This window comes from Taurulus bubalis (assembly GCF_910589615.1).
Source record: "Taurulus bubalis genome assembly, chromosome: 5".
Classification (NCBI taxonomy): domain Eukaryota; kingdom Metazoa; phylum Chordata; class Actinopteri; order Perciformes; family Cottidae; genus Taurulus; species Taurulus bubalis.
In genome coordinates, this window is record NC_136593.1 from 13,599,446 (window position 1) to 13,612,203 (window position 12,758).

A 12,758-nucleotide genomic window follows, 5' to 3' on the forward strand; every position below is an offset into this window, starting at 1 on the left:
GAAAATATTTCTTTTGCATAAATGCCGGTTTAATACATTGATCAAATTTTGCTTTACAGGGTGAAGATCAATTGAATATGTAAACATTTTGTACGACATAAGAGTTCTAATTCAATCTCACATTGGCAGTGCTGCAGCAATGACCTGCAGCATTTTGTCCTGCTTGTGTATGTCCATTTTTTACAATTTATTCCTGTCAAGTTATCAAAAATGAATGTAGGAGAGGCTGGGAAATCTTTTTGTTGTTGACAAAGAGGGATACATATTATGTATATGCTTAAATGCAATTTATAATTGCTAGAAAAAAGTACTTCATGCTCATTTCCACTGTACAAAATGTTTGAATGTTTAGAGCCAGCAGTACTTGAAAACATAAAGCAATAGGCTGTTTAAAAACCTTGCTAACATACAACAATATATATTAACACACATACACACTGTTGATTTTTTTTCCATAAAATATTTAAGACAGCTAAGGTTTTCATACTGAACCAACCAATGTTTATAAAACATCTCAAGATTATTGTCAAGACCGTATCTAGACATTTCATGAAAAGATAACAGTGTTGGTTTGCCAGTCACCAATGTGCAACACTGTCCACTATCTAACATTCACACATTTAAAATAAAAAATTAAAAAAATGAAATAGATGCAGTGAAATAAAGAGACACCAGTTCTGGGACTCGGACAAAAATACCTACACAGATGTAAAATGTTGTGGTCGATAACATTACCAGACTTGGAATTTCTGAAAGATTAGACTGTGGTTCGGACGGTTTTAAAGCTTAATTGTGGTTTCTGTGTCCCTCTCCCACTTGCACACATAGGGTGCATCTGCCATTTCAAATACAGAGGTGGTAATAGGAGAGATGGTATGATCAAATGCCTCCTTTTGTAAGAGGTTATCATCATAATTATGAGGATTTATGTCATCTGTTAATTGAAGATTTTATGTGTGTTGAGGATTGTGCCATGCTTGTTTATGCAATTAGCTGATAGATACACATACATTGAGTGCAACAGAAGAAGAAAGTCATCAATCACTAAAATCCACCAAAGCTCGGGAGAAGTAACATTTCATGTTTTATATATATATATATATATATATATATATATATATATATATATATATATATATATATATATATATATGTGTCATCTTTTGTACTATATTTTTATTTAAAGTTTTTGCAGCTGCCACCTTATAAGTCAGTCCATAAAAAGGATGTTGTCATCTGTTATCACGCCCATGGATAATCATTGTTTTAATACAATACCAGACTGGCTTCTCATTAAAAAAAAATATTCTTACTCTTAACTACTTATTCTGCGTGACGCGTTTAATGGATAAAAAACAAGCTTTCAACAAATAAGAAATGACCTATTCCGCATGTATTCATGAATAAATTATTTTAGTGCATGATCTTATCCATTGTAAAACAATGCTTCATCTATGCCCAAAACAAGGGGCTTACTTTGAATTATATTTCTGGAAATAATCTTTGCACCACAGTTTAGTTTCGGTTATAGGCTTTAAAAAAAATACAAATGTGCCTGTATAGGTAGCATCGGAATGGAATTTCTCTGTGATTTCTTTGTGATTTTTAAGAAATGAAAGATTGGGGCTAGAAGTGTTGACCAATCTTAATTCACTGATTCGGCAGTGTATTGGGAGGTATGTCCTGGCAGTTGCACAGGCCATGTCACAAGGGAAATGCTGTTTGGCTCGCAAACGTCCCTGTTTACACTCTGCTTTATATGCAGGAATGGTCATGTTGGATTTTGGGATAAAGAGGTTTGGATTAGAGGCTTTTACACAACTTCATTGCTGTCCCTGCTCCCTGGACTTGGAAAACAAGGAAAGCGTGTATTTTTTTGTCCTCCCCTTTAAATGTCACTTTTACGATGGACAGTCCTGACTCCTCCGCCGTTTGTTGCCCACTTCACCATTCATGCCGCTCCTCATGCTCTCATCCTGCCTCCTCTTCATCTTTCCAAACTGTTGAGCGGAGATAAAGCACATATGACTACAGTTGTTTAAAACATTGTTGATAATCATAGATTCTGCATTCTACTGTGCCTCCTCATATAACAACTGAAAATGTAAATAGAATAAATCAAAACCGAAAAAACTAATCAAACTTAAATTTGTCATTAATATTAAGAAGTTGGTTTAACGTTTTGTGTTGTTTCGTTTTTACTCTTGAGATAATATCTCTATTTTTTTTTTAAGAGAAGAGCGTCAATAGGTGAGAAAATCATTAAATTCATGAATGACCACTAGAGGTCAGCGTAATACTGGAGAAAGCAGAATAATACACAGGAAGCAGATTCAGCAGGGTGTTTAGTTTCAAAATGAAATTCAAACCTTTAAAAGAAAAAATGTAAATCAGCTATATTATTGTAAGATATTTCAATGAAGGAGTCCTGTTGTGAATATCAACATGATCAACCTTACAGGACATTGGACAGGTAGTGGTGGGATGAACCTCTATCAATTGTATCAATAACTCTTGCCATGATACTCAAAATGGCTGACCATCCGTTAGAAAAAAAATTCCAAATCCGATAGATTACCTAATTTATGGGAATCAGATATGCCCAATGTAATTTCCAGATCTGAAATACATCAACTTGTTCTCATAGTTACTACAAATAACACATCTCCACGTCCTAACAGTTGTGAAGTCTCTTAACCATTCATTGTTCTACTTATCTTAAAATAATGAATGTAGTTTGCCTTAATCTTGTTGTTAATTTAGTTTTTCCTTTGTAAAGCATTTTGTAACATTGTTTTTTTCAAGGAAATACCAAAGAGCAAAATAACTGGTTTGGTAGGTCATGCAACTCTGCAAAACAATAGGATTAGTAGAGTTGTAACTGTTTCTTCTAATTTAAGATAATTGTTAATATTCAATTATTTTTCGTTAAAGAAGACAAGAGACAAACATGTCAGGCTGACTGTTTGTCTCCATTTACCCAAGAACAGTGAGTGGACAGACCTTGGTGTCCCGTTCTGCAAATTTCTGGAACATGTTGGCGTAGATCTTCTTGTCCTGGTCATGATGTTCCTTAATCTTGCTCTGGCAGATGGAAATCTGAGCATGTGCTGCTCGATTTGAAGGGTTGACTCGCATCACATGCTGAAAGTCTTCCATGGCCATGTTGAACTCATTACGAAGGAGACGGGCTTCCCCACGGCGATACAAAGCCTTCTCGTTTTTCTCATCAAGCTCAATTGCCTTAAACACACACAGAGTAGTAATTAGTTAAGACACAGAGAGACAAAGTACTGAAATTAAATATTGTTTAAATGTGGATAAATATAACCAGGGTCTTGCAGCTCACCTTGTTGCAGTTGTCCACAGCTTGTGAGAATTCTTTAATCCGCAGGAAACACAATGCTAAATTGAGGTGTGTTGTCAACATAAAAGACTGTATCCTCTTCTGCTGCTCTGCCCCAGAACCACACTCCATCTCTAGCCAGGAAATGATACGCTGGTACTGGATGACTGCCTGGTGGTACAGACCTACCTATTACAGGAAGATAATAGTATGTTATGAACATGGTCACAATAAAATATAAATTAATGTGTTTGGACAAACGATCAGCATGAGGAGTGTACCTTAAAATACTGATTCCCTTTATGTTTAACTCCAGCAGCCAAATCTATCTTTTCAGTCAAGTCCATTTCCCAGGTTTCTTTAGCCTTGTGAAAACACAATTAACGACATGATTAAAATACAGGGACTGGTCTTAGTGTCCGCTAGAATGATCTACATAACTATGCAGGATTTGTTGAACTTTGCTCAAAGTGTACTTATTTGTCTTAAATAGAAAAACAAACCAAAACCGCATCAATGTAATTGTTTATTTCTTCAGACATAGTAGGAAGCAGGACTCACCCTTTGAAAGCTTTTTAGGGTAACTTCGTATATTATTTCTCTGTCTGGTCCAATTTTGTACTCAGGTTTACCTTTGTTTCCAAAGCCATACCTGTATAAAAAAAACATGACAGCATGAGCCTGTTAATAATACAACAAATAACCGTCAAACCTGATTTTGGAACACTTCACTTCTACTTATCAAATAGGCAAACTAAGTACAAATATTGTATCAACTGTCAACAGTCTACTCAAGACATTTGACATTTAAACTGTAGTGTGGGAAATCACACCTGTGACTACATTTATTACATACAACTGGTGAAATGTAACACCTGTCTAAATATTCCTACAATATTCCAGACACCAATGCAACTGCCTTCACAGCCTGATGATTTTTATACAGAAGGTTTGTGCAGTTTAATAATAATATAGGTATTTCTCAATTAAAGAGGTTGATAGCACTGAACTGCAAAAAAAAACAAGTGGAGTGGATTAATCAGATTGCTTCATGTAAGGCACTTTCATGCATATTGCAAAATAAACTAAATGCATTTGTGATAATATAGTGCAGTTTCTTGAACGGGAAGACAGGAGAAGCCGAAATGGATAGTTATAATCCCAAAGAGGACTAATTAATATTAATGTTTGTGATTTAAATTGGAGACGCATTTTGTAAAGAGCAGTTTTTAAAGTCTTTATTTTTTAAATAAATCATGCATGTCACCATTGATGGATTTTAAGCCTTTTAGAAATGACCCTGGCAAATAAGAGATTGCAATTACTGCAATTCATTTAGAATATCCGTACCATATTCTCATTATATCAGGCAAATGTTAGCCTTTCAGTATTCAGGGGACTGTGAGTCAGTGTTGTCAAACCTTAACAGGTTTAATGAAGGTCCGCAGACTGAAAATCTAGCGAAGATAACACATTCTCACTGTAACTGCACTGAATGAGAAAAGGCAGATTTTCTGAGGGGTTTGAAGTAACTTACTTTGGTTGTAAGTAAAGTATACAGCACTCTCCTTTCTGCATCTTATCCATGGCTCGGTCCACTCCGAGAGGAACGCCTTTATCCTCAGCCTCACCAACTATAAAACTGACGTCCCTGCAGTCAAACAGTCGACCGCCACACCTTCCCTCCAGATGCACTGTGGGTCAAACGACACAAATCATAACACAATTTAATCTCTGATATAACCCTTTAATGTACTGGTTATTTGGTATAATATCAGTAATCATCCATTAAGAAAATAATGGTTTTACCTTCAACACTTGAGCCATCGTTGGGATTAGTGTAGCCGTCACCTTTGACCTTTATTCTTCTCATGATGCCGGAATCGTCTGTGAGCATTTCGCCTTCAAACTTGAGTAGCTCCATCTGTTTAGTCGTAAACATTAATTCAATGTTTATTCTGCACAAATATCAATAGGGAGCAAAAACTAAATTACAGCTCCGCAGAATTGGGTGTATGCTGTTATAGTAAGTGTGGGAGGGGGAATCCATAACTAAAAAAACAAGTATGAGTCATCACATCAAGTCAGGGAGGTAAAACGAATAAGGATAAATAATGACTATTAAAGTAACAGTACAGGTAGATTGTTTAATCAAACATATACGCTTCATACCTCTATTGGAACAAAACAAGCCAAGATAAAACATCCCTCTCAGCTAAATAGACGCGTAACATCTCCCTTTTCCCCCTGGGCAACCTTAGGTTTGAAAAATGACCCTGTCTGAAAGTATATAGTAAATATTGTTGCAACTCTTTATTGAAGGTACAGAGTAAAATATTCAAACCCAAGTTTTTATGGCTGCACCACTCAATCAAATGGACTTATTTTTTTTTACAACTTGTACATCATTTTATACACATTCCCAAAATCCATATTAGTTATCTTTTGAAAATTAGATCTCCTCTAGAATAAAAAATGATGGTCTGTGAGCTTGAACAAAATCTAGCTGCACAGCATGAGTTTGTAATGACTGTCCCATCGGTAGGTAATATACGGTCACAGTAAGAGGATAAGAAATGTGATTACTCTTTACTTTTAGACCCCCATTTAGCGTTCATAAGCAGTATATAAACGTTTAATAAATAGTTTATAACACACTATTATGTAGTTATAACAGATTGTATTTAGTTACAAGCAATCACATATAACTTTGAACACCCAGAGCTGAATTATAATTGTAATTGATTATAGAAACCAGAGAAAGCCTGAATTGTATCCCTCAGTGTGGTGCAACACTGACGTAGCAACACCTACCTCAAACACAACTGACGAGTTGGGAGGAATTTTTTCAGGATTTCCAGCCGATCCATAAGCGTACTCTGGTTTACACAGTAATGTGCACACCTCACCCATCTGCATAGACAACACACCAATATCCCAGGCCTTGAGGACTTGTCCTGTGAGTGGATGAGGCACATAATACCAACTGTAAGAGATGTTCTTGGTTTATGAAACAGGTTTAAAGGCTATGTCATAATCTTGATTGCAATGATAAGAATGCAAAGGAATAGTTTGACATTTAGGGGAATGTGCTTATTCACTTTCTTGCCCAGAGTTGAATTAGAGGACTGATACAACTGCCATAACTGTCCATTGAATATGAAGCTACAACCAGTAGATGGTTAGTTTAAGAAAGAGTCTAACACACATCCCCATATCCCTCTGTTGAACCATGACTTGTTGTTTTTACTCTTTGTTTTGTGTGGAACAAGATATAACATGTTAATTGGTGAGCTTTAGAGGTGCTGGGAAGTGAATAGAGGTGTTAATAATCTCATCTAACTCTCAGCAGGTAAGCACAATTTCCTAAATATAAAGCTATTCCTTTAAAGATACAACACTAACCATCATGTATGACAGTAATCGCCTACCTTTGCCCACATTAAAGCAAAAAGCTTCTTTGCGATCTCGACTGCAGTCAAACTTCTGCCCGGTGAGCAGCTTCCCGGTGTAGTGGACGGTCACCCGATCCCCAATCATCGGCCTCTCTCCATCGAGCCCCTGACGCTTCACGACCTGCAGGCAGAACGAAAAGCTTCCAGTTCAACTAAGACACCTTTTTAAACAGAGGACATAGAAGAGATAAGAGCATGACAAATTATGACCATGCCATATGGTGGAACAAGGAGTCTGAACGGCTACAACAAAACATTAAAATCTAAAGCAATTGCCATAAATACCTTGATAACTCCTTGGTCTTTACTCGTTGTTACATCAATGCCTTTTGCAGCAAACACGGCTGTGGCTGGCTGGCCATCCATAGTCAGATCCTGATCAGTGGTCATTTCTGTGTGTGGGCATCACACGGTAACACTGTAAACATTATGAACATATGCCTACGCGTTAGCAATCTGAGCACCATAAATAACATGTTCTCATGTCTCGTGTTTTCACTTTGGGACCAACTCGCAACAAGGAAAATGGCTTGTGAAATGAATCTCATTTGTGTAGCCGGACTGGAAAATCAGTCTCTGACAAAAAAATCAATGCAAGATCTCCATAATCCACACAGTATGACTTTCTGCTCCACATTATATAACTTGTAGATAATAAGGACACATGTCCTAGAAACATGTACTGTGCTGGAGATATATTAAGAGTTTTATTGCAACGGCCACAGTAACATTGATCGCAGCTGTATGGGGAACATTACTTTGCACCGCAGATGTGATATCACTTAACTGTACAGCACCATGTCTCATCCCCTACAGATGAAGTAATTACATAAATATAAAATAGAAGGCAGCAGTGTGGTGCTCGTGTCAGTCATTTTATTTTGTAACACGAGCTGCACCTGCCAAAGTACAGTATGTTCAGCAATATTAGTTTATGGCCCTTTGTGCTCTTTGTCAACCTAGAAATGACATCATATTTTACAGACACTAAAATTAAATCTGCAGCCCGGCAGAACCTGGTTTTAATATTTTCACTGTTTATTTGTCTAGAGGATTTCAACATTAGCCTTCTTGTCTGAAAGCCTCATATGTCTAAGTGTGGGCTTGACTTACACTCTGTACTGATAAAGCTGCTCCTTCACAAATACAGCCATGTAATCTGTTTCAGTGTTTGTGATGAGGTTAATATCTTGAATTTGATCATGACTCAGAGGTTATACATTAATGTAATATCTTATCAAAATATGAGGCTAGTTTAACAGGATCATCATGTTCATCAAGTTGTGTCTGGTGATGAGGTGATAGAACTTAAATGTTGTCTCCTCTGTGTCTCTCAGGCCGGGATACTGTTGAGTAATACGTTTTTTTTAACAGTATTTTACCTCTACCTGCATGGCCATCACATCAACTACTATAGTTAATATTATAGTAATACTATAGTAATAATTAACTACTGATCCCTTCTTCAGATATATATGTATATTCTTGATGCTTGGTACTTGTCCACATGGGTCAAGTAACTAGCCTGACAGACAGAAAAACAGACGAGACCGACAGAGTGATTGAAATAGAAAAACTCAATGTCAATATGATACTTGAGGTTTTGGGAGCAATACCCAAATTAAAACATTTTGGTATTTTACTTTTAGAAATGTTAGCCGATCGATCTATCTATCTATCTATCTATCTGACAGACAGACAGACAGACAGACAGACAGACAGATAGACAGACAGACAGACAGACAGACAGATAGATAGATAGATAGATAGATAGATAGATAGATAGATAGATAGATAACCTCTTTTACTCAATAAACATGGCTGAAGACATTTTTCAGTCTGTCGTGACAGAAAAATCTTGACATTGTTTTAAGACAATAAAAAAGCGAGTTAGCTATGTTAGCATCTTGTCAAAGACTATTTGGTGATTATTATCACGTGCAACTGCTAAGAAGTTAACACTTGCTCGAATAGCATCAGCTCACAGCTGTTCTGAGAATGCACCAGGATGTTGGCAGAGGCCAGAGTTGTGAAATAATGATTACAAATAAAAATGTAACATCTATGATGTGAAAATGGACTTTAGTCTCACCAACACTGAATGTTCCCTTTAATTTCCTTTTTCTAACTTTATTAAATTCAAAAGGGCAACATTTGTCTCTTTGCCGGTAAGAGAGATAAATATGAACCTCAAACATTTCTAAATGTAATTACTGTTAAAACAGCTTTACATACAAGAAAGATGTGCGTGTGTTTTACACACTGACCAATACGTGTAAACAAAGAAAAATGTTTATATTGCGAGCAAAGAATGATTTAAGTTATTCTTTAAATTGTTGGTTGTATGCTGGTGAGCCACCAGGGTAAAAATATCCCATAAATATTTATGAAGAACTATATAAATAAAGACAGTCTCTCTAAACTTGTATCATATCTTACTTTACTGTAACTCTCGCACATCTTTTGATCTCCCTGCACTGGATATCATGTAACATGAGGACAGGTTCAGGTAATGTAGATTGTCTCTATTCTGCTGAGGAAAATCAAATCATATTTCATTTGTCAATCTGGAGAAATCCTATTAAAATGAACTAAAGCCTAAAGACCGTACTGTGAGTGACCGGTTACGCAGGGTGCTGATCAGACAACGATCTTGTGGCCACCTAACGTTTCCACAGCGATGGTTTCAGATTAAAGAGGAATCATTTTCTAGATTGTTCCACCAGTTTTCCTGTACTCTAATAACATCCCAGATGCTGTTGATGACCATGTACAAATATTTGAATATTATGCCGCGCTGACTGATTTTCTGAGCTGTTCTGAGCCTGTTAGTATGAAAATGAAGCAACAGAGCTTGGCCTGCTTTTATCAACTCATTGAGTTGATAATTGATTAAGAAATAGATTTTAACAAATGTTCCAAGTGTGAAAACTGACATAGGAATAATAACAGCCCAAGCCATTGGGCACCCGTGTTCTTCAACCCACAGGGTAAAACCATAAACATCTGTCTTATCGACATCTGCTCAATTTATTCTGCTTCTTCAATTGTGTGTCACTCTCAAAGATTAAGTGACGTTTACTGAACTCCTTAACACAAGCACAGAACAAAATGTCCGTCTCTTATGCGGCAACACCTCGTCCTATTTATTAAAAATTTCATGGATTTCATTTTAGATGTAACTCATTTCACGTGCGTGTGTGTGTGTGGGGGGGGGGGTGTTGTGTGTGCGTGCGTGTGTGTGTGTGTGCGTCTGAACACAATGTTCCTTCTATTCACAGTTCGCCACTGGCAAAGCCTGATGGTGTTCACCAATCTGAGACCCCCTCACGTACAACCTAACTTCAATTTCTGAATGAAAATAAGCTGATTTTAATTGTTCAAATTGACCATTTACATTCACTAACACACAATTTTAATTTTAACAAAGCAAGTGGGGTTATAGTGTTGATGATTACTATTATTATTAAGTCCCATAATTAAAACATATTCATCCCATGAATTTCATCATTTAACTTTCTGCTTTACCTTTATGAAAGAATTCATTACTAAACAGTGAAACCAACTGCAAATTGTTATGACACAGATAAAATGGCATGTAGGCTACATGTACCTAAACTCAGATACCTTGTGGAAGAATGCAGAAACAGAATACAATGAAGCGAAGACCACATCCACAGACGCACACGGTGTATCTGTACATTCTGTCTCACCTCCGTACTCTGCTGCTGATTCATATGTGACCATGTGAGCACACACTGTGCATGACAGGCCCACAGACTGATGTCCTGGGCAGAGCATTGTCGGTCATGGGAGATTATGTTTAAAGCTGACATGAAAAGACATGAAGTTATAAAAATGTATGAAAGAAAAGCTGCTTTTTATGTTTATCACTTTTTGAAATGCTGCTATACAGTTGGGTATTTACTTTTAACGTGAAATGTGTTTTATTTTATTGCTTGCATATAAGGCAAAGCTAAATAACTAATCACCCTTTACTTAATAATCTTTACTTGTCAGTGTATTTGAACAATAAGTTGTTTATAGTCATTAAATATCTCCCTCAGGCAGTATGATTCATCAGTGGGAATTTGTCTCAACCCGTGTCCATATCAGCAGGCCAATTCTTCTTCAATCTCACCACATCTAAATCTAAATACATCATGTTAACACCCATATATTTTAAGTAACTTATTCATAGGTTACAATTATGTCCTGTGATGTACAACGTATTCCAAAATGAAAGAGGATCAGGACAGAATGAACTACAGTTGATGTACCAATTCTCAGAAACAGTGTTACAACCTGCACTCTACGAAGATACACCTCAAGCCTGAAGGGATTCTGGATGTAAACTCATGTCCTCATCCGCCTCTATTGGGAACCACAGCCAAGTGCCACATTCACGGACACGCACACGCACACACACACACACACACACACACACACACACACACACACACACACACACACACACACACACACACCTATAAACACACATTGGGAGTCTTATCAGCCCTTAGTTTCCAGGGTACAGAGGGATACAGCGGTAACCTCAAATGCCCCCAAACGTGTGACCAATTCAACATCCACCCTAGAACAGTTTAATCACACAATCCTAACTGTTAGGGAATTGTTTTGTTTTTTAATCATTAACGTTTTTATGAGACCGGTTTAGATGTTTTACGATGTATATTAACAAGTGTCCCTTTTACTGAGCCAGTCGTGGACAAAAAAACACTAGAAAGCCGGTAACCCTTATGCTATGCATTAGTTTACTAATTAATTAAACATATTAGCAACAAAATAGATGTAATACAGTAAAAGACTCACATTTCCTTGCGCTCCTTTTTGTAGTTTTTTTTTCCAGTAACCCGCTGAAATACTCTCGGTAGATTTTTTTTTTCACCGCGTCTTTACCTCCTATTTCAAGCCCTTCCCTCTCCTCTCATATCCAGGGTACTAAATGTTCTGCCCATGTGGTTATTATGTCGCGCTGTTTATGTCCCGTGCTTCCTTCATCTCTTTCCTCTCTAGTGGATGAACGCGTCGGTGAAGTATAGCCACATGGATCCTACGCTCCAAAACGACACTGGTGAGGGAGAGAGGTTGAGGCACACGAGAGAGAGAGAGAGAGAGAGAGAGAGAGAGAGAGAGAGAGAGAGAGAGAGAGAGAGAGAGAGAGAGAGAGAGAGAGAGAGAGCAGAGTTGTAGGAGGGCGTTTAGTGTAACATTAAGGGGCAGGTCTTGGAAAGCAGCCACAAAGTAACACAATGTTCCGGCTGTACTGTAGCTGTACCGCTGCCGCTGCTGACGAGAACACTGTGTTCCAATAGACACCCTGACCTGTAACCCGTTCCGTGCCGAGCCAGGCCGGGAACAGCCTGTACCGCAGCAGGCTGTCCTCTCCGCTCAGCTGACAACACTTATCGTCAACACTGCCGTGTAATAGCTGAGCCCTATAGCCACACAGACTGGATGTGAATAAGCACAGAAATAAAAAAGCACACCCCACTGCCCGATAAGGCGCGCGGTGAGACATATTACTGTTCCTGTAAGAGACGATGAAACCCCGCCTTTTGTTTTTTTGTTTCGACCGGGGATTTTCACGCTATTAGTACAATTGCTGTAACGTTTTCTTTAAGTTATTTGAAGGTAGGGATTTCGACAAATGCGGATAAATGTATGATTGTTATGATTATGTGCACACTATGCTGGTTATTTTACTTTATTGTGATGGGTGGAGGATTTGTCAACACCCAGTATTTGCATTGCTGCGGTGTTTACAGTGCTGGAACAAGTATTCAAGTCCTGTATGTAAAGGTAGCAGCACAACGACGAAGAAATACCACAAATATGAGTTATGATTTTTTCCAAGTTAAACAAATTTAGTCGGCAACAACATGTCATAGTTATAAGTAAAACTATAGGCGACCAATAATCCTTGAATTGTAATA

At 37.5% G+C, this 12,758-nt stretch overlaps 1 protein-coding gene across 2 annotated transcripts; it reads right to left on the reverse strand.

Moving 5' to 3' along the window:
* Positions 1–1,161: 1,161 nt before the first annotated feature.
* Positions 1,162–11,822, reverse strand: fkbp5 (FKBP prolyl isomerase 5). 2 transcript variants are annotated; one of them, XM_079217900.1, is made up of 11 exons: positions 11,635–11,822; positions 7,087–7,193; positions 6,778–6,922; positions 6,161–6,303; positions 5,156–5,270; positions 4,884–5,040; positions 3,908–3,998; positions 3,628–3,711; positions 3,350–3,535; positions 3,004–3,243; positions 1,162–2,000 (listed from the first exon to the last, which is right to left on the reverse strand). In XM_079217900.1, exons 2-11 carry the CDS (start codon positions 7,189–7,191, stop codon positions 1,902–1,904), a joined length of 1,365 nt encoding a protein of 454 aa, XP_079074026.1. In that variant the 5' UTR covers positions 7,192–7,193; positions 11,635–11,822; the 3' UTR covers positions 1,162–1,901. The 2 variants fall into 2 exon arrangements, with proteins under 2 accessions (XP_079074026.1, XP_079074025.1); XM_079217899.1 differs by having other exon boundaries at positions 7,087–7,219.
* Positions 11,823–12,758: the final 936 nt, after the last annotated feature.